The 25,553-nt window shown below is 40.7% G+C and overlaps 1 protein-coding gene and 1 pseudogene across 5 annotated transcripts in view; one reads left to right on the forward strand and one right to left on the reverse strand.

Annotated features, from left to right (window-relative positions):
• The window catches only part of GATA6 (GATA binding protein 6), a 30,418-nt gene extending 21,621 nt beyond the window's left edge, over window positions 1-8,797 (forward strand). For 4 of the 5 annotated variants that reach the window (XM_019741248.3, XM_088797933.1, XM_074340244.2 and 1 more), the window contains 2 exons: window positions 7,406-7,537; window positions 7,693-8,797. In XM_019741248.3, coding sequence (XP_019596807.2) covers window positions 7,406-7,537; window positions 7,693-7,746 — 186 coding nt within the window. In that variant the 3' untranslated portion in view covers window positions 7,747-8,797. Of the gene's footprint in view, window positions 1-7,405 lie in introns of all 5 variants that reach the window. The other variant, XM_019741251.3, reaches the window with a different exon arrangement.
• Window positions 8,798-22,167: 13,370 nt separating this feature from the next.
• On the reverse strand, window positions 22,168-23,616 carry LOC109452344 (histone-lysine N-methyltransferase SETMAR pseudogene; annotated as a pseudogene).
• Window positions 23,617-25,553: the final 1,937 nt, after the last annotated feature.

Below are 25,553 nucleotides of genomic sequence, written 5' to 3' on the forward strand. Positions count from 1 at the left end.
TTTAATTTAAAGCTCTCATTAAGTTTAGTTGCTTGATGGATGGGGTAGCCTGGATATGGTCTGAAGTTTATTCTGGGGGTTCACAGATTAGCAGCTGGAAGGAAACAGATTCAGGCAGCCAGGCGCTTAGCTGCTGTTCTGTGTGTGACTATAGTAAGCTGCCAAGGTTTTGTGAAGCCTGTTTCCCTCCTACTAAAGGGGAAAAGTAATTCCTACCATCTGGCCCTTAGGAGTATGGCGTAGCATAAGTGGGAGATGCCTGCAGACCTCTTTGAAGCTTAAGAAGAATAGCACTATTTAAATTTAATCTTGGGAGTTAATAGTGATGTGCTTTATTTCCATGGCATTTTTTTTTTTCATTCCAAGACATTAGAAATAAATCCTTACTTTCCTAATGGGGGAAATTTAGAGACGTAGAACTATTGTATTAACAAAGTAACCATTTTTTAAAACAATACTAATTTTATTTATCTGATAGCAATTTTTCATTCCTTATGATACGTAGTACTTTCTTGTAAATGCTGTTTCGTCCTTGGACCATGGTATGCTTTCTCTAATGGAGATGGTGAGATTCAGATGCTCGTCCAATCTCTTGAAAAGCCAGATCGTAATTTACCAGGTTTTAAATCTTGCCTCAGGATCCTTTACCACTTAATTTGAAGACTGGAATAGTTATTCATTTTGATTAATTTCAAAAGAAAAACTTTTTCTTTAGTATGCTGTGACTTCAAGTTGTAGAATAAACCTACACCCCCTACCCCACAGTTTATATTTGTACATCAGTATTTTACTGACAATCCCAGAATACTTATAAACTTTGGGCCATGCCTTTCTTTACCACAACATGCTTGCTGTTTGAGCGTATATAAATGTGTAAAACAATTTGCTCTTTTGACCAGAGTAGATTGTAGAATTGTTCTCTCCTTGAAAAGGCAGCATCCTGGGGTATGAATATAACCTAGTTTACTCAAACCCAGAAGGGGCAGGAGGGGTCAAGGGGGCAGCCAGCGAGCTCTCCAGTAAGGAATTTGTTTGTTAAATGACAAAAAAAATAACTATTCTGCTAAAAACTGAGTTAGGTCATCAGCTGAGGTGACCATGACTCTCCCTTCTTGTGAGAGAAGGTGCTCGTATCCTCTTGCTTTGTTTGAGCTGTTATGGGAGAATTAGAGGGTTTTGTTGTGATTGACGATTCTCACATGTCTGGGTAGAGACAGAACCTTTGTGTGTTTGTGTACCTTCCTTGTATGGCCTCCTAAATTATTACTGAATCACTTTTATGTCAGGTCCTATTACCTTCATCCAAACTGAAACGAGTGTTGTTTTGGGGGTGGAAATTTAGATTTATCTGAAAGTGTTTCTCTTTTGTTGGAACTTATGTATAGTTTTACTTTTGAGGAAGGCAGCTGTAAAGCACTGCGAGAATCTAACCTAAGAGGTTACAAAAGCAGAGAAGAGAGTTTGGCAGTGACAGACTGCTGGCTTCCCCTCACACAAGAAAAAGCCGTAACCACAAACTTTCTTAGATGTGTAGGAAGGACAGATCAGAGGCCATGAAAGCCGACAGTCTGAATTCGAGCTAAGACGGCAGTATGATCATCATCAAAGTCTTACGCTCTGGAAATGATCACACACTCATCCTCAACCTGCCTGGGGTGCAGTGTTTTGTTTCTTCAGATCGAGCCTGCATTAAGAGAGATTATAGCTCGGAGGACTGAGTACCTCCCAGTCGACTTCCTTTTTTGGTTTTCTTCCTCAAAAATGAAATGTATGTTTATAATTCACAAGCCAGACAACCTGTTCTTCTTCTGGACAGGCTGTGTCCTTTAAGGGTTTCCTTTGCTCAGATATGTTACCTTTCCAGAGTTGCCTAGGTGGGCATCCCAGCTGGTGGTTGTCTGGGTCTGCCTATTATGGGATATGTGGAGTAAACGAGAAGAAAGAGAACTGACTAAGTTGGTGAGCCAACTGTGATTGAGACACTTGCTGGGCATTAACTACATTGAGTTTATCAAATCAGAAATCCTTGAATTTTCAGATATATATCTGAAAATGAACAAAGGCATATTCTCACAGGAAAAAAAATCCAGTGATCTAAAGATGAACTGTGCCTACTTCACAGGCTAGTAGATATTTTCCATGTCCTGGTCTGCAGTAGCCAAGTTGTCCCTGAAGTCATTTATTCCTTTAGGAGGGAGTTTTCCAGTCCAGCTGCTGTGCTGCCCGTCGCTAGTCAATTGTCTCCCACCTACACTGGCCTGCGTTCAGTACTAAGCCCAGGCTGGGTCTGGTGCTGATAACACATTTTTTTCAACAGGAAGTGCTTCCATTTTCAGTTGTCTGTGGGAGGGTGGAGGGCAGATAAGCTGTGAATGGAAACACAGAACAGATTTCTGCTCCACCCTCATATTGCACTTTGATCAGAGAAAGGGAAGACCTCCGCCTGCCTGAGCTGCCCTCGGAAAGGAGGAAGGATGGTTCAGTTGCGGGCATTCCCAAGCTCTGTTCTCTACTGTTGTTTCAGAAACAATGATGGATTAGGTTGGTTTAGGTTAATGAAGTACCTGCTTTTGCTATGGTGAGATGTCTGTGATCTGAACTCAAGTCCTTTCAAGGGTTTAACTAGATGTGGGAAGACATATGAACCAATTGAAACTTATACTTGTGTTTTTGTATGTGTGTGTGTGTACTAGGTCCAGGGTCGTCATAAGTTTTCTCTGATTTTCTCCCCAAATTGTACTGATTCTCAATAGGTAGCTCTTGAATATCACCAATGAGGAAAGGCACTTAAATGAATAATGATATGACATGCCAGGTTTCTTACGGAGTTGTGCCAATTTAGACTTCTACAGTTAGAATACCAGTTTCAAGAGCTCTAGTTACACTGGTGAACCCATGTAGTGTGTTTGCTATTTAACTGATGTGGAACCATGTTTCACGTGGGCATGGCTGGCCAGGTTCCAGCCTATGCCTGGTGGCTGGAGGTGAGTTTAAAGCTGTAGGAGGCCCCTTCTGATCCTCTTTTCTCTCTGGTGCCTCCCTGTTTTTCATGCTACTTCATCCAGGCTGGCTCATCTGTACAGTGCTTGTGCCCATGTTTCTGTTGCTGGTGTGTTCTACTCTTCCCCTAAAGTTAGACTATACCATTTAATGCAAATGTTCAGAGAAAGGCATAGGTGGCTAATAGGTTGGGCCCCCTCAGATTGTCCCCCATGCCCTCTTGGGCACCCTTGAAATACTCCTGTGTTTGTGTGTGCATAGACAAGTTGTAATTATGACATACTTAGAATTTATATCCTGCTGTTTTTCACTTAATGTTGCATTACAGGATATTTTCCATTTTGCTGCATGAGCTTATTATTTTTAATAATTGCATAATAGTTTATTAAGCGGATGTGCCTTGCTTTTCCAAACCATCCCCATATTATTAGACATTAGATTATTTCCATGGTTTCCACTATTATAAGTAAACCTGCAATGGAGGTCTTCCCATGTGGGGCCTTTCCCTTCCTTTGAATTCTTTCCTTATAATACATTTCCAGAAGTGAAATCACAGAGCTAAGTAGAATATAAAATTCTTGATGGCTCTGCAAACTGTAACTGCCTCCTAAGGCATGTACCAGAATAAAGCCCCACCAGCCATGGATGAGAGTACTGGGGTTATCAGTTTCATGAGATCTCATCATTATGATCTCATTATGCACCGTTACATAAAAATCTTAATTTATTGTTTATTGGTACAATTGACATACATAAAAGTTTTACATTGTAGTATTTCATGTTTAAATAGTGTATCCCCATTTACAAGTAAGGTTCTCAAGTTTTAGGCATAAGTACTTGCTCCATTTTTTTTTTTATAAGAGACTCAGATGTTGCTTTTGATTTCAAATGAGCTGGTTTTTTTTTTTTTTTTTTTTTTTTTGAGCTCATCACTCATGTAATTTGGGGTTTGCCTGCCGTTTGACAGTAGGACTCTCGGCCTACCATACAGTTTAATATTATTGTCTGGACAAAGACAATAGGTATTTCAACTGGTAGCTTTTGGGATTATTGTTCAGGTGTAAGAATAATATTCAAATTATTCAGATTTCTTTAAGTGGCTTATTTGAAAAAGGGGCAGTGAGCCTTTTAAAGGGCTGCGGAAACACCATTTTTTTTTTTTGCAAAGAGCTGTCAGTAACAATTAGAATAAGGTCATCATTGAGGTGGTTTTCACTTAGTTATGGATGAGTTCCCATTGCTGTTCCCACCCAGTGATGGCAGTAACTCACCTGGTGAAGGATGGAATTGGGAGATTTGATTAGGTCTACACTCCTTAACAACAATAATAAAATACTAGTAGTACGGTAGTGTATTCGTATGTAGTCTTTACTATTGTCAGACATTGTTGTAAAGGCTTTACCTATATTAACTAGTTTAATTCTTGCAACACCCTTATGATATCGGTGCCTCTTTTTATTTCCATTTTCTAGTGAGGAAACGGAGACACAGAACGTTCTGGGTCAGGCTTTCTCATTTACCTCTGCCACATTGTCTCTTTTGACTCCTTTGCTTAACCTTTCTGTTTTAGCTGGCTTTTCTTGTGAACAGGCCTCCCCATGTCCTGCATGCCTCCCATTCTAAACACCCTTTCCTCACCTGATAACAATAGCTTACCTTTATGGAAATGTTTAATGTGGCAAGGCCTCAGGCTGATGCTTCTACAAACATCTCATTTAATTGTCACAGCCATTCTTGAGGTAGGTAAGACAAGGGCCAGTTACTGAGGTGAGCATACTCAGTAAGTGACAGAACCAGGATGGTACTTATAGCCCGCGATTATCCCCACCATGCAAGCTGCCCATGGCTGTTTCCCAGGAATCCTTTCCCCTCTCTGATTCCTTTTTTTGACCTCTTGCCCCATCTCTCTGTCTCAGCCACGAGTTTATCATTCATGACAGGCAGTTGAGCAGTCTTACTTTTGAGTGTATATGTGTCCTGGCTTCTCATGTAGCCTGGGAGCTTGTCCAGGGAGTGACTATCTCTTTGGGGCTCAGACTCCCAGAGCCCGGCTCTCATGGATACCTTGCTAATGTGCCTCGTTGCTGGCTTGTGGTGACGACAGAGCACTCTGCTATCTCTGCACTTCTGGTCATTTGAGGTGGGCTGCTTCCTGGGCCAATCCAGGCACCCTCTTCGTTTCAGAGAATAGCACTTGCTGTGCTGAAAGTCAGATTTAGTTAGATAAATGCAGATGTGCTCTTTTTGGGGGAATAAATAGCTCAATACAAAGTAGGGTGTGGCATACATCATTTGTAAAGGAACTCACTCTTTCTACGAGTTGTATGATAGCTAATGAAGAGTCCTTTTGTAATTTAATATCACCCTTTTGTGTGTTTCCTTGGGGTTTAAATCTGGATCCACGTTGGCTTTGCTCATAGTGGAGGTTCTGGATGGAAGGGGTAAAGTTAATACCATATTTATACGTGTAACAAAATCCATCAATTCAATGTGTTTGACAGAATTATTTCAGCTATTTCAAAATTTTCACAAGATTCTATTTAAAATTGTAGACATCTCAATGACTTTGAAATTTGCTTTTTTATGGACCCAAATCCCTTGGTTTAAGTCTTTAAGTTTGTGTTATTTAAAAAGAAGTTTGGGGGCCGGCTGGTTAGCTCAGTTGGTTAGAGCACGGTGCTCTTAACTGCAAGGGTGCCAGTTTGATTCCCCACATGGGCCACTGTGAGCTGCGCCCTCCACAACTACTTGACTTGGAGCTGATGGGTCCTGGAAAAACACACTTAAATACAAGTTAAAAAAACTAATAAAATAAAAAATAAAAAAGTTTGGACGTGGAGGTATTGTTGTTGCTGGATTTTTACAAACCCTCCTTTTTGCTAAGAAAGGGAAGGGAAGGGTTCGCTACATGCAGAGGGGCTGGATTTGATCTGTCCAGCTGGGAGGCAGTTGGGAGGGGCAGGTACCGTGTTTCCCTGAAAATAAGACAATCAGCTCTAATGCTTCATTTGGAGCAAAAATTAATATAAGATCCGGTCTTATTTTACTATAATATAAGACCGGGTCTTTAATATAATAATATAATAATAATATAATATAATACCAGGTCTAATATAATATAATACTGGGTCTTATATTAATTTTTGCTCCAAAAGATGCATTAGAGCTGATTGTCTGGCTAAGTCTTATTTTCGGGGAAACACGGTAGGCAGTCACATGGTCAGACCTCTTGAAGTCCCACCTCCCAGCCCTATGAGGTTGTGAAGATGAAAGAGAAAACCAGATTTTATCCAGGGAAGAGTAAGACCACATTTACTTTGAGGCCCTTGAATGGAGCTGAGGGAATTTGGTGTACCTTTCATTCGATTCTGCCTGTGTCTGGTGCCATGTGTGTCTCTGAAGTGAATGTAGCATCAATTCAGCCCGACATATGTTTTAAGGATTTAATGGGATTGTGTATGTAAAAAAGGAATGCATTGAAAAGTACAAAATGTTCTACCTGTGTCAAAAAACAAATATCCAGTAATTTATGGGATGGGACCCTGAAAGCATGAAGGAAATAAAAGGCTGCTGAGCTTTTAGAAGGAAAGGGGCATGATTAAAAAGTATGTAATTATGACTAGATTTTGTTCTTAAAAAGTCAAATGCACCTGTTTTCTCAAACCATAGTCTAAACATGGTTTTAGTTGTTTTGATTTGATTCTACTAAATTATATAATGTTTTCTATTTGGTCTTTAACAAGAGAAAGGTGACCTTTTGCTTCAAGAAATAATTGCCATGATCATGACAGATATAGGATGTTTTTTATTTATAATGTGGTCTGCTTCAAACATAGCCTGTTCTTCTTGGAAAGAATTAAGGTAAATGAGGTAGCTATTTAAACCTGTGTATGCATGGGTTAATTTTCCATGAAGTCAGCGCTCAAAAATTTCATTTATCAGGCCTTGCTGAACTGTGTAGCTTTCCTTTTAAGACTTTGACATAACTGCTAAGCTGTGTGTGTGTGTGTGTGTGTGTGTGTGTGTGTGTGTGTGTGTGTGTACAGTGCGCTGCACTTTCTCTTTGGAAATGATTAGATTGTGTGGGCATCATTAGGGCCTGTATACCTATGTGGTGTGGCTTGTTTCACTGTCAGAGATCTTAGGGTTTGGCACTTTTACAAATAGCCTTCCTCCAATTGCTTGTCTGCTGTTGTCCAGCTGTGCATTTTGCCGGTTGGTTATTTCGGTGAGTCCTGAAGATAACGGGAATGTTTCTGAGAGCTTAAATCTCTAGAGTGAGGTCAATGGCACTGCCCACCTCATTTGTCCCCACGTGTTTACCTAGCAAGAGTAGACTACTGGACAAATTTATTGATAACTCTCTCCCCTTCTTTTTCTCCTCTCTGCCCACCTCTTCTTCCAGGCTGGTGCCCCGGTGATGTCTGGCGCGGGAGAAAGCACTAACCCCGAAAACAGTGAGCTCAAGTACTCAGGTCAAGATGGGCTGTACATAGGCGTCAGCCTGGCCTCGCCAGCCGAAGTCACATCGTCCTCGGTGAGACAGGATTCGTGGTGCGCGCTCGCCCTGGCCTGAGCCCGCTGTTGGGAGCGGGAGGGCCCTTGGGACCTGCGGTGATTCCGTCCAAACCGGGCGAGTATGCTGATGGAACATTCCTCTGACGTGTGATTTCCGTGCCTTTATTTTGAAAGAGATGCATTTCCCAAGAGGCTTGCTCTGCCTTACCACCCAGTCCCTGTCAATGAAGAGCCAGGGAGAAGATGGAGCACATCTGGGGAAGGGCCAGTGCAGCCCACAGCACGTCACCCCCTCCCTGGCCACGGCCATGGCCACTTCCAGCCAGCCTGCCTCTGGTTCTGCCAGGGGATTCAGTGTCCACTGTGCCACTTCCAGAAACTGGGACTAGGACTGGGGCCTTGCCTGCTAAGGGACATTGAGAGAGATTTTTAAAAAAGGTTTTATGTGTATTGCCCCAAATCATGTGCTTCTTCTGATCGGTTTTGGTTATTCCAGAATTTCTTCATACCTTTTCCACACACAAATTTCACATGCGTTCATGGAGAAGACCATTTGAGGCCATTTGGTACACACCTCTGGAGGCTGAGTTGGTTCATGAGGTCTCTTGTCAAAAATATTACTCAGTTTGCAAGACTGCATTATAACTGTAACGTACACTGTGACTGAAGTTTCTCAAAGTTCATGTTGTGTGACTGATCTGAAAAGTCGGTCGAAATTTGTAAACAGGGTAGCAAACAAGATATTTTTCTTCCATGTATACAATAATTTTTTTTAAAAAGTGCAATTTGCGTTGCAGCAATCAGTGTTAAATCATTTGCATAAGATTTAACAACATTTTTTATAATGAATGTAAACATTTTAACTTAATGGTACTTAAATAATTTAAAAGAAAAATGTTAACTTAGACATTCTTATGCTTCTTTTACAACTACATCCCATTTCTCTATTTCCGATTGTTAAAAATATTTCAAGAACAAATCTTCTCTCAGGAAAATTGCCTTTATCCATTTGTTAAGAATTTTTATACAAGAACACCAGTATCCTCCCTTTGTTTTACTGTGGAATATGTGCTGGAAAAATTGCAACAAAACTTTACTACCTAACAGACAACATTTGTAAATACTCTAGGCATCTGTACACACTATGATGGAATCTCTATAGTGTGACTAACCCACAGGCAGGTTGGTTTACATTAACTTTTTAAAAAATGGGATGTCATATGGAAACCTATTTCACCAGAGTTTTAAAAATAAAAAGGGTATTGTTTTGTCTTCTGTACAGTGAATTCCTTCCCTTTTAGTTTCATTTTGATACTGTATGTGGCTATAGATATTCATATAAACAAGTGCATGTGACATTTGCAAATTGCCTTACGGCCTTCCTTTCAATGAATTGTACTTTTGGAGCTGTTTTATACCTTGGTTTATTTGAAGTTGGCACATGGAATTATTACTTTCAGTTTGCATTGGGGACAATTTTTATAAGTGAAAGGGATCCAGGATTATGACATTATCTAGATTATAAGCATTTTGTTTAGGATCAATCCTTAAAAACATTTTAAAAGTTCAGAGTTTCTTTCTCTCTGAATGAAATATGCTGTATGGCCCAGAAACTGTTTCCTTTCAGTTCTCCTGTTTTGCAAAGTGTCACTAAGTCTCAAAGCTCATCTGAGGTTGAAGTCCTTATACTCTCCAGAAGACGTAATCGGAACAGTCTCTGTTTTTCATTGTTTGGTGGATTTCAGGAAACCAGGAGGCTGTTCCACTACACAATATGGTGGCATTTTATTCTGGCTCCTGAAGTGTGGGGTGTTTTTGACTTCTTTTCATGTACTGATTATGGCCATTCTATGGGGTCCAGTCTGAATCTTTCAAGGGACGGGAAGTGTTCTTTTGTGGTGGGGTGATGTTGGAAGTCAGACTCAGGGCTGGGGTGTCTGTCCTTGTCTGGGGAAGTCACTGAAGCCCACATGCAGCCTGAAACCAAATGGGAGGCTAGAACAATGGGTTAAGAGTGCTGCATCTGCAGTCAGACCATTAGGCTCAAATTCCTGCTCTGCATGCACCAACTCTGTGACCTTGGGCAAGTTATCCAACTCATTTTTCTCACTTGTAAAATGAGGCCAGTAACATAACACAGGATTAAATCAGAGTCCATGTGAAGAGCCTAGCGCAGGGCCTGGCACTTAGTAAGCATTGAGTGTTGACTTTGAAGGAGCTCTTACCACATGGGTGTTTGGAATGCATTACTTCCTGTGGAGAATCAGAAGTTTATGGTCTGAGAGTGATGTCCCTTGGCTCACTTGTATTTCTTCAACAAGGCTGGGGAGAGGGAAACGAGGGATCCTGCCCCCCAGTCCTGGGGGTGGCCGAGATAGATGGGAAGGATGCTTGAGAGATACTAGTCTGAGTTCAGCTGATTGTTTTACAGAACAGGGCTGGTTTGACAGCAGAAGAAAATTATTATTCCCTCATTTTCCCCCCTCCCTTCTCTTATGGTTCTCATTACTTTGAGTGCTTTCTGGAGGGTTGGCAGTTGTTAGAGTTAATAAGCTTTGATTGGAAAATGAATTTTTCTTATTGGGGCTTCCAAATGATTGGAGTGTGTGTGTGTGTGTGTGTGTGTGTGTGTGTGTGTGTGTATGTATATGTATATATGTATATATATTTTTCTGGGGATGGTCACAATTGTTGCTACTTCTAATCCTAAAATGCCATTAGGTTGCTAAATAAAGCTCCTTTTTTCTTTAGAACACAAAAGGAAGAGAATTCTAGCTTTCATTAAATAAATTACAAGAGGCAGAAGGAGACGGAAGGGGCTTCTTGTAGCCTGTCCTAATACAATGAACTCCACTAATTTGGGCTTTTTCAATGGTAACTCTCTCACCTGTGATTGTATAAAGCAGAAGTTTGATAATTTGTTCCAAACACAATCTATACCCGTCCTTCAAAGTATGACATACAAAAAACGAGTCATAATAGGGAGTGCATTTACATAGATGGTGCACCTCTGCTTAAACAGTCCTTAGACCTATTACTGTGGGTTGCAGGATTTATGTCCTCTGTCACCCATGGCTGATTTTAGGCCATCTTACATAACCAAAAGCTCTGTCTGGGGTTTCTCTTCAGGGTCACTTCGTGTTGTTTCCTGGTGCCTATGGGAGGGTCAGGAAAGCAAAGGGAGCCATTCATTTCCCCCTGCAAATAAATTAACTTCTTGCTCATGGGAAATGTTTTCCCCAGTCCTTGGAAATTTGATGTAATTTTAGATCATAGATAAATTAGCTGCTGGGAGGGCAACACAGCGTCTTTGGTGGCTATGCCAGATTCCAGGCTGCTTTCAATTTGGGGCAGTGTGGTGGCTTTGGTGCGTTAAGTTCTGTGTCCCCGCATTGTCCATGGGGTCTTTGGATCCCTGTGACTCTAAAAAGGAAACACTAGGTGTGTATGTGAGTGTTGGGGGGGACGTTCGGAGCAGGGAACAGGGACCAAATATTCAGAATAAAGCGTCTCTAGCTAATTAAAATGTGTTTTGTTTCTGGGTTGAAAGAGCAAGTAGGTTTGGCAACACTAGTTACCTCCTGTTTGGAAGTTCTCATGGGCAGTCAGATATGAGTTGGATTATTTTAAATGAGAAAAGAAATATTAACTAATTTGCTAGGCCAAATCTCTGAAAATGGTCTGTGGGTAAAAATTCGGCTCTGGCCACTTGAGGTCTCAAGCTGGAATGTGTGGCTGAACCTGTAGCGGCAACGACAGCAGGCCCCTCTGCTATGGTCTGGAGGTGGGGGGACAAGGCTCAGAGGCAAGGTGCTCACCTGTGGAACCCACAGAGGACTGGAATGATACGCTGTCTTCAATGGTGTCAACTTTGAGATCTTAGCAGGCTGAAAGCCCGAGTAAGTTCATAGGAACTTTGGATCAATAAATGACGGTTGATAGTTCCAAATGGCTTCTAACGGAGAGGCAGGCTGCTGCAGGCGCGTGTTGAGCCTCCGAGACTCACATCAGAGTGAGCGGCCCCGCTCCCGCCAAGTCTTCTGTGGCATCTCCCCAATCGGCCCTGGAGAACAAGCAGGACAGTTGCTGCTCACTGTTCTTCCTGCTCAGTAGCTGTCACAGGAAAGTGATCGTCCCACAGTTGATGTCACTTTCAGTTGAAGAGATACTCATTTAGCTTCGTGGCTTTTCAAAAGAATGGACATTCTAAAAAGGGCTAAAATATAGTAAGTAAAGATGAAATAATGTTTAATTAATAGAAGGGCTTATAGTTCAGTCATCAGTGGTCCCCTGTGGTAAGAGAATCATCTAGACATTCCTGAGGTTTTGGGCAAGTCATTTCCTCTCTCTGGACCTCAGTCTCCTCAGCCACCATAAAATAGAGAAATCGGGCAGTATCGTCTGAAGGTTCCTTCCACAGTCCTATGTGCAGATTTAGGTAAGGAGGCAATGGTGGGTCTGTGGTTCAGCCTCCACTGGCCGCTCCATGACTAGGGAAGCTGGTGAGATTGGAATCTCCTTTTAGCTTTTTTCTGGTTCCCTCACCTCCTCAGGTTTTGATCTATGGAGGCCGAGTCCTCCTGTTGCCTGAGGCAACAGAAGGTGAGAGTCCTGGTCATGTTGATGAACACAGGGGCTTAATAAGAGGTGCTGTCATCCCCTAATGCCGAACCCCCAGATAGAAAACTTGCAGTGATACGGACCCAGACCGGAAAATGGAAACGTCTGGCAGCTGAGCAGTCCGCAGAACAAGGAAAAAACAGCTTTGCTTTGCTTGGCCCATTGCTTCGATATCTTGTAGTTGGGTTTTTATGTCTTGGAAACAACCAACTTTTTCATTGTTGTTTGCCTTCTGTGTCTTCTCCTTAGCCATTACAGAGTTTTCCTCCCTGTCTCTCGACCCCTGTCCTGGCTTTTACCCTTATTTTGGTGAATTTTATTCCTTTAACACTCCAAGATGGGTCTGAAATAATAATAGCAAATATTATTACTTACTATGTGCCAGGTTCCATACAAAGTGTTACACATATATCGATATATATAATCCTTATACCAAAAGAATGAAGTAGTGCTGTCCCATTTTACAGATGTGTCTACAGAGAGGCACAGAAAAGTTAAGTAACTTGCCCAAGGTTACACAGTGGCCGTCTGGCTCCAGAGCACAGGCTCTTAACCACTCCACCGTATTGGCTTTTCATCTTGATTTAAAGGGGAAGAAATTGACGAACACAGAGGAGGGAGTCAGAACTCTCTGAGACTTGAGGCTATGTCCTTTCTCTCTCCCCTAGCATCTCAGAAATGTATTATACAATTGTGATTTGCAACACAGGCATTCCTAGATTGAGGAAACCTTACAAACGTATATGCTTCTTCTGGTTACAGTTTTCTTAAGAATACGTAAGTTAGTGCGTAGTTGTTAGCTGGAAAGTAGTTTGGAGGTGTTGTGCTGTCTTTGAGTAATTCATTTTTCCCCTTTCCATGTAACTTCAAGTAAGGCTTGTTATGCTCTTATCTAGCTCAAAAGATTAGGGTAAAGCATTTTGCAAAGTATGAAAAGCTGGGGGAATTATTAAAAGTGGCTAAAACTGAACACCAGAAGGTGAGAACAAGGAATACTTCGTTGTGTAAAATCTTTCTATGCTTGTTCGTGCCAAAGAATTGTTTTCAGGAACACTTGTGCAATATTTTGGCAGTGGTGTCTTAGGCTTTATCTTTTTAAATAAGTGTTTATTCCTGCTTACATCATTGTTGCTATTATTATTTTGATAAGTGTGCATTACTAATGATGCTGTCTGTCAGGGATTCTCAAACTTCTAGGTGCACTATATCACACACAGTGCTTGTTATTATAAAATTGCACAGCCCCTGATTCCTTCCCCAGAGAATCTGATTCTGCAGGTCCTCTGCTGGTCTGTGTATTTTGGCTTTCGCATTAATTAATATTTTTTTGAATACTACACAATTCAAAAGTTGTAAATTGAAATATAGTGGAAAACAATTGCCCTTGTCACCCCTGCTCACCACTCACTCAGTTCTTCTCCCAGATTTAACTTCTTATTTCTTGTATTGATTATATGCATTGACTATAGATGCATACACAAGCATATACAAGTATATATATTCACATTTGTAAGCAGATGTTGTAGCATACTATACACATTGCTTTGCATTTTGCTTTTTTTGCTTAGTATATTTGGGTAGTTCATTATTTAATTGGTGCCCTGTTGAAGAATATTTGTTTCCAATCTTTTGCTATTTAAGCAATTATTATACCATATCTGTGTCATTTTACTCCTATACAAATAGACCTATGGGATGAGTTTCTAGTAGTGGCATTACTGAGTCAAGGAGTATCTACTTTTAATTTTAGTTTATATTGCCAAATTGCTGTCACAGAGGTTCCAATGTGCACACCCCCAACTAATGTACAAGAGTGCCTGTTTTCCCTTAGTCAAATGTCTGTTATCAAATACTCTGATCTTTGTCATTTTTGCATCTCTGAGTTTTGTTTTGCATTTATCTTATTGTGAATGAGGTTGAACATCTTTTCTGAAAGTTAAGAGCTATATGTAGTTCCATACATGTGAACTCTGCTCAATTCTGTTCATATTCTTTACCTATTTTTTTCAATTGGCTTACTAGTTTCATTGATTTGAGAAGTTCTTTGCATATGAAGGAAATTAGCCTTTTGTCTAAAATATACTTTAAAGATATTTATTCCTGGTTTTTCATTTAATTTTGTTTATACTTTTTAAAAAATCGTGACCATCTTTTCTTTTTTAAAAGTCCCGTGTTTTCTTCTGGTACATTTATGATTTTGCTTTTAAGGTTTACATTTTATTTCCATCTGGAATTTATGTTTTTGGTTGTTGTAACATGTAGCATATATATTCAACCTTATTTTTTTCCAAATGGCAACCTAATTGTCCCAGCATCATTTCCTCAATAATCCATTTACCTCCCACTGATTCAAATGGGAATTAAAAAAATATATAGATTCTCATGTGTATATGTATTCTTGTATAAATTCATATGTGGATGTATATTTAATATACATTTTTATATATATTTGGGTCTATTTCTGGATTTTTCTATTCTGTACCAATGATCTGTTTATTTATGCTTTGATACCATATTGCTTTGGCTATTATACTTTGCAATCTATATTTAGAGGGTTAGCTGCTACTCATTCATCTTTAAAAACATAAGAATTTGATCATTGTTTTTATTTATTTATTTGTCCATCCAGACTTTAGAATCAGTTCATTCAGTCTTTTAAAAATCCTGTTGGCATTTTATTGGAATACTATTAACATTTTAAATTAACTTAGGGAGAATTAATATCTGTTAAGTTTTCCTGTTCAAGATGAAGTATGTCTTTTCATTTGCTTAAATATTTTTTTATCCCTCATTAGCATTTTAAACTTTCCTTCATGTAGATCTTGTGCACGTTTCCAGTTGAGTTTATTCCTAGGTATTTCACACTTTTTGATGTTTGTGTATCTCTTCTAATTGGTCATTATGTATGCTGAGTATATTAAGTTTGTTTCCCAGAATCATTGTGCCTTTTCATATTTCTTTTTTCAGTCAATTCTCTTGCATGTTCTGGGAGAATATGCAGTTTGTATTTGCCCTGCTGTTGGCTTGGGTGTTGGTGGAAAAGTGTCTCCTAACGCACTTATTCACTTAAATCATGAATTCATATAACTTTAGAGAATGGAAAGGACTTTGCTGAAGTGCAGCTGAGGAAACTGAGTCTCAAGAGCTTAAGTTCTGCTGGTCAGTGTGGAACCTAGGTTTCCAGACTCCTGGCTCAATGGCCTTGGCTCTGGGCTAGGCTGAGAGGTCACTGTATGTAACTCGAGAACCAAAGATTGTGAGCAAAAGGTTGGCCTTTGGAAGAGGCTGGTAACTTCTTACTACTCTGGATATTGCTTCACTAATTAACGTAGGAATTAACAAGCTCCTGAGACTTGCGCCAATACAGTTTTTCTAAGATTGCGTATGTCCCCAAACACCAGATCTGAGTTACCGCCAGGGAGTAGCACAAATGACCATTAGTCTCCAGTGAATCATCAGGCTACATTTGCTGGAATAAATGAAAGCATTATGAGAGCAGGAAATCAGGACAAACACCTACACTTGCTAACCCAAACAGCTTTCCTTTCTGAGCCGCTGGAGATCAGTTATCACCAAATGGACAGATAGACCTTGCAAAGTTTTTGTAGGCTTCACAGCTTGTAAATAAGAGACTGCACCCTTCATGCTCCCCTCTTGTTGAATCTGGCAGAGAGGACATCTCCGGCTCCAATCAACTGGGCAATGACCAGTAGCTGGGCTGGCCGGGACAGCAATGACTCCAGTTGAATGAACTTTATAAAGCCACTATACTTAATGCAGAGCATCTTTTATTTTAATAACAAAGACATCTTGCTCATGGAAAATCACTGGGAGCACCGATTGGGCATTACCTATCAGTTATAAAGCAATGCCAAATACCGATTGGTCTGTGTGGAACACACTGGCATAGATTATACAATATTTAACGTTTCTGTAACTCTTATCATCCCATGTACTCTTTCTTACACTCTTATTATTCTTTGTGCTTTCACCAGGACTTCCTTTGTTTATTCTATTTTTCCATTTAACTATTTTGTGGATGACTTGAGTCTACAACTATTTCTGACTCTTTGATACCATTAGATTTAGTGGTGGGATTTCCAGCTGGGTCCTTCCAGGAGCAATTCCTGAAGGTGCCTCCTCTCCTTTACAAATGGGTGAGACATTCTTTCATTTTGGAACTGATCCCAGTAAGCCTTTGGTTGGTGGTTGTATCTTGGATCGAGGCAGTGGAGGGAGCCGCTCCCAATTTAACCTTCTTTCCGTGATCTTTTTGAATCATTTGACAGTTTTTTCCCATTTTTCCTGAGACCTCCCCTTTTGACTTTTATGACGTTATAGATAAATCAGGGGTGTGAGGAAGTGGAAAGCGGTGGACTTTGGAGTCATGCAAATGTGGGTTTGAATCCTACCCCATACACCAGTTCTGTGGCTTGACCAAGTAACTGAACCTCTCCAAGTTGCAGTGTTCAGTGTTCAAAATGGAGAGTAATATTACCACCTCACAGCCCTGTCATCAGCCTGGAAGCCTTACTCAGCTTCAGCTTTGTGATGGGTAGAGGAGCATTTGTAACCCTGGGCAAGGTGCTAGCACGGTGCCTTCATGATGTAGACATTCATTGATTTAGCTGCTTTCTACTTTTCATGTGTAGCCTAGAACTTCATTATTCATTCCCCAGCTATTAGAGATCTCCAGAGAAAGAAAACCATGTATGTGTATATGAATATGTATATGTATATGTGTGTGCACTTCTTTACATATCTATATCTATATATCATCTATCTATATTGTATCTATCTATCTATCTATCTATCTATCTATCTATCTATCTATCTATCTATCTATCTAATCTAATCTATCTACAGAGGGATATTTATTTTAAGGAATTGGCTCACATGATGATTGTGGGGGCTGCAAGTCTGAAATCCATAGGGCCAGCCAGCAAGCTGGTGCCGCAGGTTAAGATTTGATGTTGGAGTCTGAAGTCTGAATTCTGCAGGGTAGTAGTCTAGAAACTCAGGCAGGATTTCCATGTTGCATTTTCGAGGAGGAGTTTTTCTTTGGAAAACCTCAGTTTTTGCTCTTAAGGCCTTCCACTGGTTGGATGAAGCCCATTCAGGTTATGGAGGGAAATCTGCTTTAGTCTACTGCTTAAATGTTAGTCACATCTGAAAAAATACCTTTGAAGCAACACCTAGGCTGGTATCTGACCAAACAATTGAGTGTCATAGCCTAGCCAATTTGACACGTAACGTGAACCATCACATTGCACAAGTTTGGCTGTGGATCTTTAGGAACTGGCCTTCAGTCTAAGGTTAAAGGACATTGAGATGATACAGCTTAGAGGGAGCCTTAGCCACCTGTTGGAATGCACCCAGGATCAGTCATCTGTGTTGGCTATTTCTTGGTGACTCTCTGAAGGTTCTTATGGGGATGGTGGTGGTGGGGGGTGGAGGGAGTTTTGTAGAAGGTGCTACCCTGAAGTGCGGGAGCTGCCTGCTCCCATCTGCTCGGCTCTGGGCTTGGTTCACCATGGTCTAGATGTGTGACCCCGGACAAGTCACTGGGCTCTTCTTGGCCTCAGCTTACTTGTGTAGAAAGGGTGACATTCAGACTTGATGCCATTTGAGTTCCCTTCTCACTTTTTAATGTTGAGTTTCTCTGCTCCTCTTGTTTTGGTGCATGATTTGCAGAGACTTGTTAGGAATTTACAGCTTGTGATTGCTTCACTTTTTTGGAAATGGCTCCATGTTTTCAGAGCATTCAGAATTTAATGACCAGAAAAGTTTATTGACCAGAAAAGTGATGACTTTTTAATCACTATGATGTGATGATGTCATTCATCTAGTGAGTGCTCAATAGGTATTTTTTGGATTACAAAATATTTTTTAAAAGTATATCTCATTATAAAGACATGTTCATAGCAGAAGCTCCAGAGTAATGATAGATAGATGCCCCCTCTGCATTCGCTTTCTCGAAGTTTAGGAACTGTAGAGTGTATTGAAAAGAACCAAAGCATTGGAATAAGAGAGATCTTGACTTAAATCTTGGCCTTCTCACTTACCAGCTGTGCTAACTTCATCATAATATTTAACTTGCCTGAGCCTCAGCTTACTCATCTGTAAAATGGGGGTAATGGGCTATCTCACAAGGTTGTGGAATTAAATGAAAAGCTGTATGTGAACTACTAAGCATAACGCTTGACATAGAGTGAACCTGAAATAAAAATTAGTTCCTTTTTCTCCCCTCGGATTGTTTAGGAAGTCTTGGAGCCCCGCAGAGCCACTACTAAGTTTGAGGCAAGAGGCTCACTTTCAGAGATATCAAAGACTCTAGCTGTCCTTTTTAAAAAACAAAACAAAACAACACATGAGGGTGTGGTCATCTGAGCTTGTCACATATGAAACGGGAGGGTTAGGCCATGTTTCTTTAAAACGGATTCTCCGTATTCTAGGAATGGGCAGTTCTTCCATTCTAGGCAGAAGTGATGAATCATTACAGGAAATATTATTTTTTTCCCTCAAGTACCTTATCAATGAACGTAATTAAAAATAGAACCTTTAGTTGAGAACAATTTTGGGAGGAGCCAGAGTGGAAATGGACATCCCAGGGCTGGAGCCAACGTCTTTGAATTAGTTAATCCTGGATATTAATCCCTGTCACTATCTCTCCAAGGCCTCGAAAGGCTTGTATATTGAAAAAAAATTTAAAATACAGCTTTATGTCAGAAGACTTAGAAAACCTTCAGTGATAGAAATGATAGGAAATAATGTTCTAAATAACCAACTACAAATAGACCTCTACGGGTTGCTGGAGAAAAGCTCTTTTCCGGCTGCAGAAGACAGCTGAGGCCCTGGCGCTGCCCCCCCGCAGGGGTGAGCCTGATGCTCTGACCACTCTTTGCAGCATCATTTGTGTGGGACAAGGACGTTCTCACTCTCTCTCTCCACGTGGTTTCATTCAAGCCCTAAATTGCTGTTAATTACCATTAACCAATTTCTTTCAACTGTTCTGCTCTTCAAAGAAGAAAGGTTCTAAATTATTCTTTTCTTTAATTTTGGCTGGGGGTGGGGGTCACTTTACTACATTCTAAATGTGACTTTAATTGACATTCCCGAAATAGCTGCAGTTGAAACTTGGTGTCACACGTGCCCTTTGACTCATGTCTTCTTGGGTTGGTTACTACAAACCAGCCAGGTCAATACAGCTACTTGTCTCAACTCCACTTCCGCATGGAGTAAACAAAGCTGTTTCTCACAGGGCTGATTTGAACTAAGGCCAATGGTTTGGGGCTCCTTGTTCTTCTTTTCCAAAGTGGAAAGGCAGGCCTGTGGTCCAGCCTCACTCCTGAACACACAAGGCTGAGACTTAGTCCTGTTCACACATTCTCTTCTTGAAGGGTTTGCACTCACATTCCAGCAGGGTCAGGAAACAGGAAGCCCAACAAAGGAAAGAAGTACAGAGGGAGAGACCTGAAAACACAGAGGCAAGAAAAGATACACTCGCAAATCTGACCTGGTCATTGGCTGATTCTGTTAACTTCAGGTAGAGTAGGCAATGGGAATAGAGAATTTTAAATGAAATATTTTATTTTAATGAAATCTATAAACAAGAGAGCATATATATCGCATATATAGCTTAATGAATGATAATAGTGCAAATATCCAGTTAACCACCACCCAACTTAAGAAATAGGGCATTACCAAAAAAAGAAAAAAAAAACAACAACACACAAAATAACAAACAGAAATCAGGTATTACCAGTATCTTTGAACGCCTTGTGGGGCCTAGGGGCAGTTTCAGTTATCTGTGGCTACTTAACCCACAGCCAAATGTCTGAATCCACCGTAAATTTGCATTTAAATATGTCAAATTATCACCTCTTTTAGCATTCTCCAGATAAGAATTGGTTTCAATTATTTAAAGGATTCCTACTTCCCCAAAGATTTCTCATCTGTGTCTCTCTCATCCCAGCAGCCACCGTGAGGATTTTCCCCAACTTTTGTCTTCAAAAAACACGTTGATAATCCACATAGGGAGACCTATTTCTGTTGAATAACATCTATTTAGCTACTAATTCTTCCTAAATTCTGAAGCTATTAGAGCCAAGAATCCTTATAGACTTTAAGGAAGCAGCAAATGCCTCCCTGTGCAGCACAGATAAGGTACTCTATATTTTCAGGCCTTTCAGGGAGCGGAGATGGAAGGGTAGGTTGTAAGTATGATTTTCTCTCTTTAATACACAGGCACTGAGGCTTGCAACCAAGATCTCTTCTTCCTTGCCGGGCCTTTTCCAGAGGCATATTATAGACATTTCATACGTTCTATATGGACGACCTTAGGAACTACGAGCTGAATGGATGGGTGGTGCACGTTGGTTTGACCACCTTAAGACAGACACTGCTGAGAAGCCATTCTGAGTACTACAGAGTATATACCTGCCACTGAAGGTCAAGAAGCATCTTACCATTGCTCATCAATCCAAAGCAGGCATGATGATTCTGTCTCCCACATGCATCATGGTATCTGTGTACCTGCCAATCCATCATTTTCTGAGTGTCCCTAGACCCTATGCCTAGGATTTTTAGGTGCCCTCCACCCCATTCCTACACTATTGCCCACTGGGCTGAACCTGGACCAACTGTCAGCTCGCCCGCCTTTTGCTGCCCCCTCCACAGGGCTTTGAGAATCATCTGGAGGTGAGGCCCAGACAAACCTAAATCTGTATTCCTTGGCCTTGTTTCACAATGGCCCTTTCTCTTCCCAGTCCATTTCCCAGAATTCCCATGACCTCACACCACCAGGTGAAGCTTTTTGGTCCTGGACCCTGATAAACTTCTGGGTTTGGGGCTTTTCCGGGATCTTTTTGGATTTGGCAGTATCATTGATGGGCAGGGCCCAGGCAAAAGGAAAGAAAAACTCTTTCTTATTCCTCTCATGAAAATTCATGCCACTTTACAGACGTCTAATCCTAAGAGCTTTACTGCCTGATTGTGAGACCTTGTCCTGAATCTCCTACAGCTTATAGGGGACTCCAGAGCCACTAATGATGACCAGAAGATGAAGTCACTAGTGAGTCAGGGGGAAGCTAAATTGTCAGCTAAGTTCAGGTGACCTTGACCTGGGGCCTACAAACGTCTGGATTTATTTGTGAAATTTCATATGTATGTAGGTATGTGCATTTTTTCTAGGGAAAGGTGGAGTGCTTTCATCAGATTCTCAAAGGTATTTGTGACTCAATGTAGATTAAAAATCAGTGTTCACTTCTGATTGCTGGTTTGCAGTACAATGAGAAAAATAAGGAGATATAATTGAGTTTTTCATAAACTTAAAGTTATAAGTGCTCTTTATTCTGAGACTATGTTCATTTGATTTTTTGGTATAAAATATTTATTTCATTTATGGGATGATGGTGATGGTGAATAGTAACTACAGAAAACAGTTCTTTCTTGACAAATAAAAAGTTGATAACACCTCCAATTACATTTTTTTTTTTTTCTGGCCTATGAAACCCCCCTTGTGGGAACCACGAATCTAGAGGATTTCTTTATATTTGCACATGATTTTGAAGTGTGCTGTTGTGTATCACTCTGCCTCTCCCCCACTGTCCCCTGTACGTGAGAGTTGTGTTTTATTATACACAAAGCTGATTTAAAGAAAGTGATGTGTTAAAAAATAAACTGAGGCATATTAAGATTCTTGAGAGTTAATTTGAACAAAAATTGATTTGAATCAGGAAGCACCAAACCTGAAGTGCTGTGCTCCATTGACAGGAGGCAGGGGCAAGACTTTTATAGAGAAGACGCAGAAGCAAAGCAAGGAAAAGGATTTAATTGGCTATAGCTTAAGTTGTTGCCTTATTTGGGAACGCCTCATTGGCTGATTGTGATTGGTGTCCTTAGCTTTTAATTTCTTAACGTTGAGGCATTTACAGACTTTTGGTTTATGTAGGCCACTATGTCATTAGAATGGCCTCAGTCTAGTGGCCTCCTTGTGTAATCAATTAAACCCAACTTCTGGTTCCCAGAAAAGGAAGAGGGTGGGCAAAGCACCTCATCTTTCTGGGACTTAGTTTTCCTATAAAAATGAGGGAGTTCAACTGAGACCTTTTAAAGTTCTGTCTGAATCTAGCATTATATAATTCAAATGAATATATCCGAGGCCAAGTGGGAAAGGCTGAAATATAGATCAGAGTCTTGAAAGAGAAGATCAAGGGCAGAGAGAGAATGCTGTTTCTTGATTTTTTTTTGTAAAAACTAGAGTGGAAGAAAAAATTTTGGTTGTATTTAAAATTTGCAAAAGAGTATGGCTTTTGTCTACAGAGATGGGTAAAGGACAAACTGATCAAAATCAGACACAGGTTTCCCTTGCTATCTAATAATATTAGGTTGGTGCAAAAGTAATTGTGGTGTCAGACTGTGAATTTTAAATCATAACTAGGCTCAGTCACATCTTTATTAATCAACACAGGAACCATTACAATCAACACTTTGTTGCCAATGAGAAATAAGTTTGTTTATTCCTGTAGCATTAAAATCCGTGTTCGGGATTTGACGAACTCTTGGAAAGCATTTTTTGCATCCTTCTGGTTGTGGAACCGTTTTCCCTGCAAAAAGTTTTTGAGATGCTTGAAGAAGTGGTAGTGGGTTGGCAAGAGGTCAGGTGAATATGGCAGATGAGGCAAAACTTCGTAGCCCAGTCGTTCAACTTTTGAAGCGTTGGTTGTGCGACGTGCTGTCAGGCGTTGTCATGAATAATTGGGCTCTTTCCGTTGACCAATGCCGGCTGCAGGCATTGCAGTTTTCAGTGCATCTCATTGATTTGCTGAGCACACTTCTCAGATGTAATGATTTCGCCGTGATTCAGAAAGCTGCAGTGGATCAGACCAGCAGCTGACCACCAAACAGTGACCATGATCTTTTTGTTGGTGCAAGTTTGGCTTTGGGAAGTGCTTTGGAGCTTCTTCTCAGTCCAACCACTGAACTGGTTGGCATATAAAATCCACTTTTCGTTGCACGTCACAATCTGTTTGAGAAATAGTTTTTTGTTGTTGCTACGTAGAATAAGAGAAGACTACGCTTCAAAACGACGATTTTTTGATTTGCGGTCAGCTCATGAGGCACACACTCATCGAGCTTTTTCACCTTTTCAATTTGCTTCAAATGCCGAACGACTGTAGAATGGTCGATGTCGAGTTCTTTGGCAACTTCTCGTGTAGCTGTAAGAGGATGAGCTTCGGCGATTGCTCTCAATTGGTCGTTGTCAACTTCGGAAGGCCGGCCACTGTGCTCCTCATCTTCAAGACTCTCGTCTCCTTTGCAAAACCTCTTGAACCACCACTGCACTATGCGTTCATTAGTAGTTCCTGGGCCAAATGTGGTGTTGATGTTGCGAGTTGTCTCTGCTGATTTACGACCCATTTTGAACTCGAATAAGAAAATCGCTCAAATTTGCTTCTTGTCTAACATCATTTCCATAGTCTAAAATAAATATAAAATAAACAGCAAGCAATAATAACTCATTAGCAAAAAAACATAAAGTGAGAAATGTGTGTTAAAATGATATGTAACATAACCACATGTATTTAAGAATGTATTCCAATATCAAACGGCAAATTTCAACAATGCAAAAACTGCAATTATGTTTGCACCAACTTAATAAAAGTAGAATGTTCCTATGAAATCTTTCATCAACTGAAATGGTATAAAGCAAAGAGTATCCCTCTTTCCAAAAGTTCATGATATGCCACTTTGCTTTTACGAAAAGCCTCCATTGGTACACCTATTTTCACAACTGAAAGAAATTTGAAGAGGATTTTTCACTTTTATGAAAAAAAAAAAAAAGCTGTTACCTGTATAACAATAAGGATAATAGCAATGTAAGGAATAATAACAGTTGCTGCTCATCTCTTCGAGTGGCAACTCTGAAATGAACTTTGCGTTCACGATCTCACTGAATCCTGCAAGGTAGGTTGGCTCATCCCATTTTACAGATCCAATCATTGGCTGGGCAGCCAGTAAGTGGCAAAGCTATGATTGGAACCCAAATCCACTTAACTTGAAAGCTCCCACCCCTGCTCCCACACCTTGAAGCCAGAGCTTTTTTTCTCAAATGTGTTCTGAAGTCCAACAGCATTGGTGTCCCCTAGGGGTTTGTTGGAACAGATCAGACCTGACACCAGACCTATTCCAGCAAAATATAGAGTTAACCAGACTCACAGGGATGCGTATTCACGTGAAAATTTGAGAAACACTGGTATAAATGCCTTAAGAAAAAGAAAACTTGTCCCACATGTTAATACACATCAAGTGTTCCCTGGCTTGATGATTGAAGAAGAAAAGGCTGGCACTAAAGATGAATGAGAGGGACATTCCGGTTGTGGAGAGTGGAGTCCTTGCTTAGGGATTGGTTTGTGAATTTCTGAATCCCTCTCGCCTGTTTTCTCCCTTGAAGATGAAATACATCATACAACCCCAAGAGTGAACTCCAGTGTAAACTATGGACTCTGGGCGATGAGGTGTTTCATTGATTGTAACAAACGTACCACTGTGGTGAGAATGGCCATAGTGGGGAAGGCTGTGTGTGTGTATGTGTGTGTGTGTGTAGCATAGGAGGTACATGGGAACTTTCTGTACTTTTCACTCAATTTTGCTGTGAACCTAAAACTGCTCTAAAAATATATATTAAAAATAACAGCAATAATTGAGTATGTGAGCTGTGGCCTTTGCCAAAGATGGCACAGCCAGTAAGATAAAGTCTGTTCAATTCCTTTTTTATCCATTTGGATAAAAGGTGCTTTTGAAAGAGAGGGTTTTGTCAAGTGCCATGATCTCATCATCTGGCAACACCAGTGGGAGAGGATCCAAGGGAAACCCAGGGTGTTGACGTGTGGGTGGCTCAGGGGCCCACACCACTGACAGTGAGCTTGGAGTTGGTGGGAAGGGGTGGGACCTGCTGGGCTCTTGCAGGCTCTGATGATGGGTAATGAGAACCTGGAGGTTCTGGCTGTGGGCTCCTTCCTGCCCAGAAGTTCCAGGCGCTAGGTTTTGCTTCTCTCTGGTTTTTGGGCTAGTTTCCCTTTTGTTCTTTAATAGATGCTTGTGACCTGTGGTGGCTCTTTAAAGGGCTCTGCTACCATGGGACAGCCCTGGATCTCCCTAGGGTTACAGACATTCCAGGCCGGTTCCCATGCTGTGCCCTCGATGTCAGCTCCTGAGGGCAGTTAGCATCCCTGAAACATACCCTATTCTGTGTTTTGCTTGTTTTTTTGAATAATGTTACTAACATGTGTATAAAACTTTTAAAATGTTTTATTCCTGTATCTCATTTGATTCTGTGACAATGTCTGGTTAATGGGTGGGTGAATGACACTATTAAGGAGGCTGCGTATTACTTACTCATCCTCTGGATAATG

This window comes from Rhinolophus sinicus, chromosome 4 (genome assembly GCF_057876585.1).
Source record: "Rhinolophus sinicus isolate RSI-liver-muscle chromosome 4, RSI-T2T, whole genome shotgun sequence".
In the NCBI taxonomy this organism is placed as follows: domain Eukaryota; kingdom Metazoa; phylum Chordata; class Mammalia; order Chiroptera; family Rhinolophidae; genus Rhinolophus; species Rhinolophus sinicus.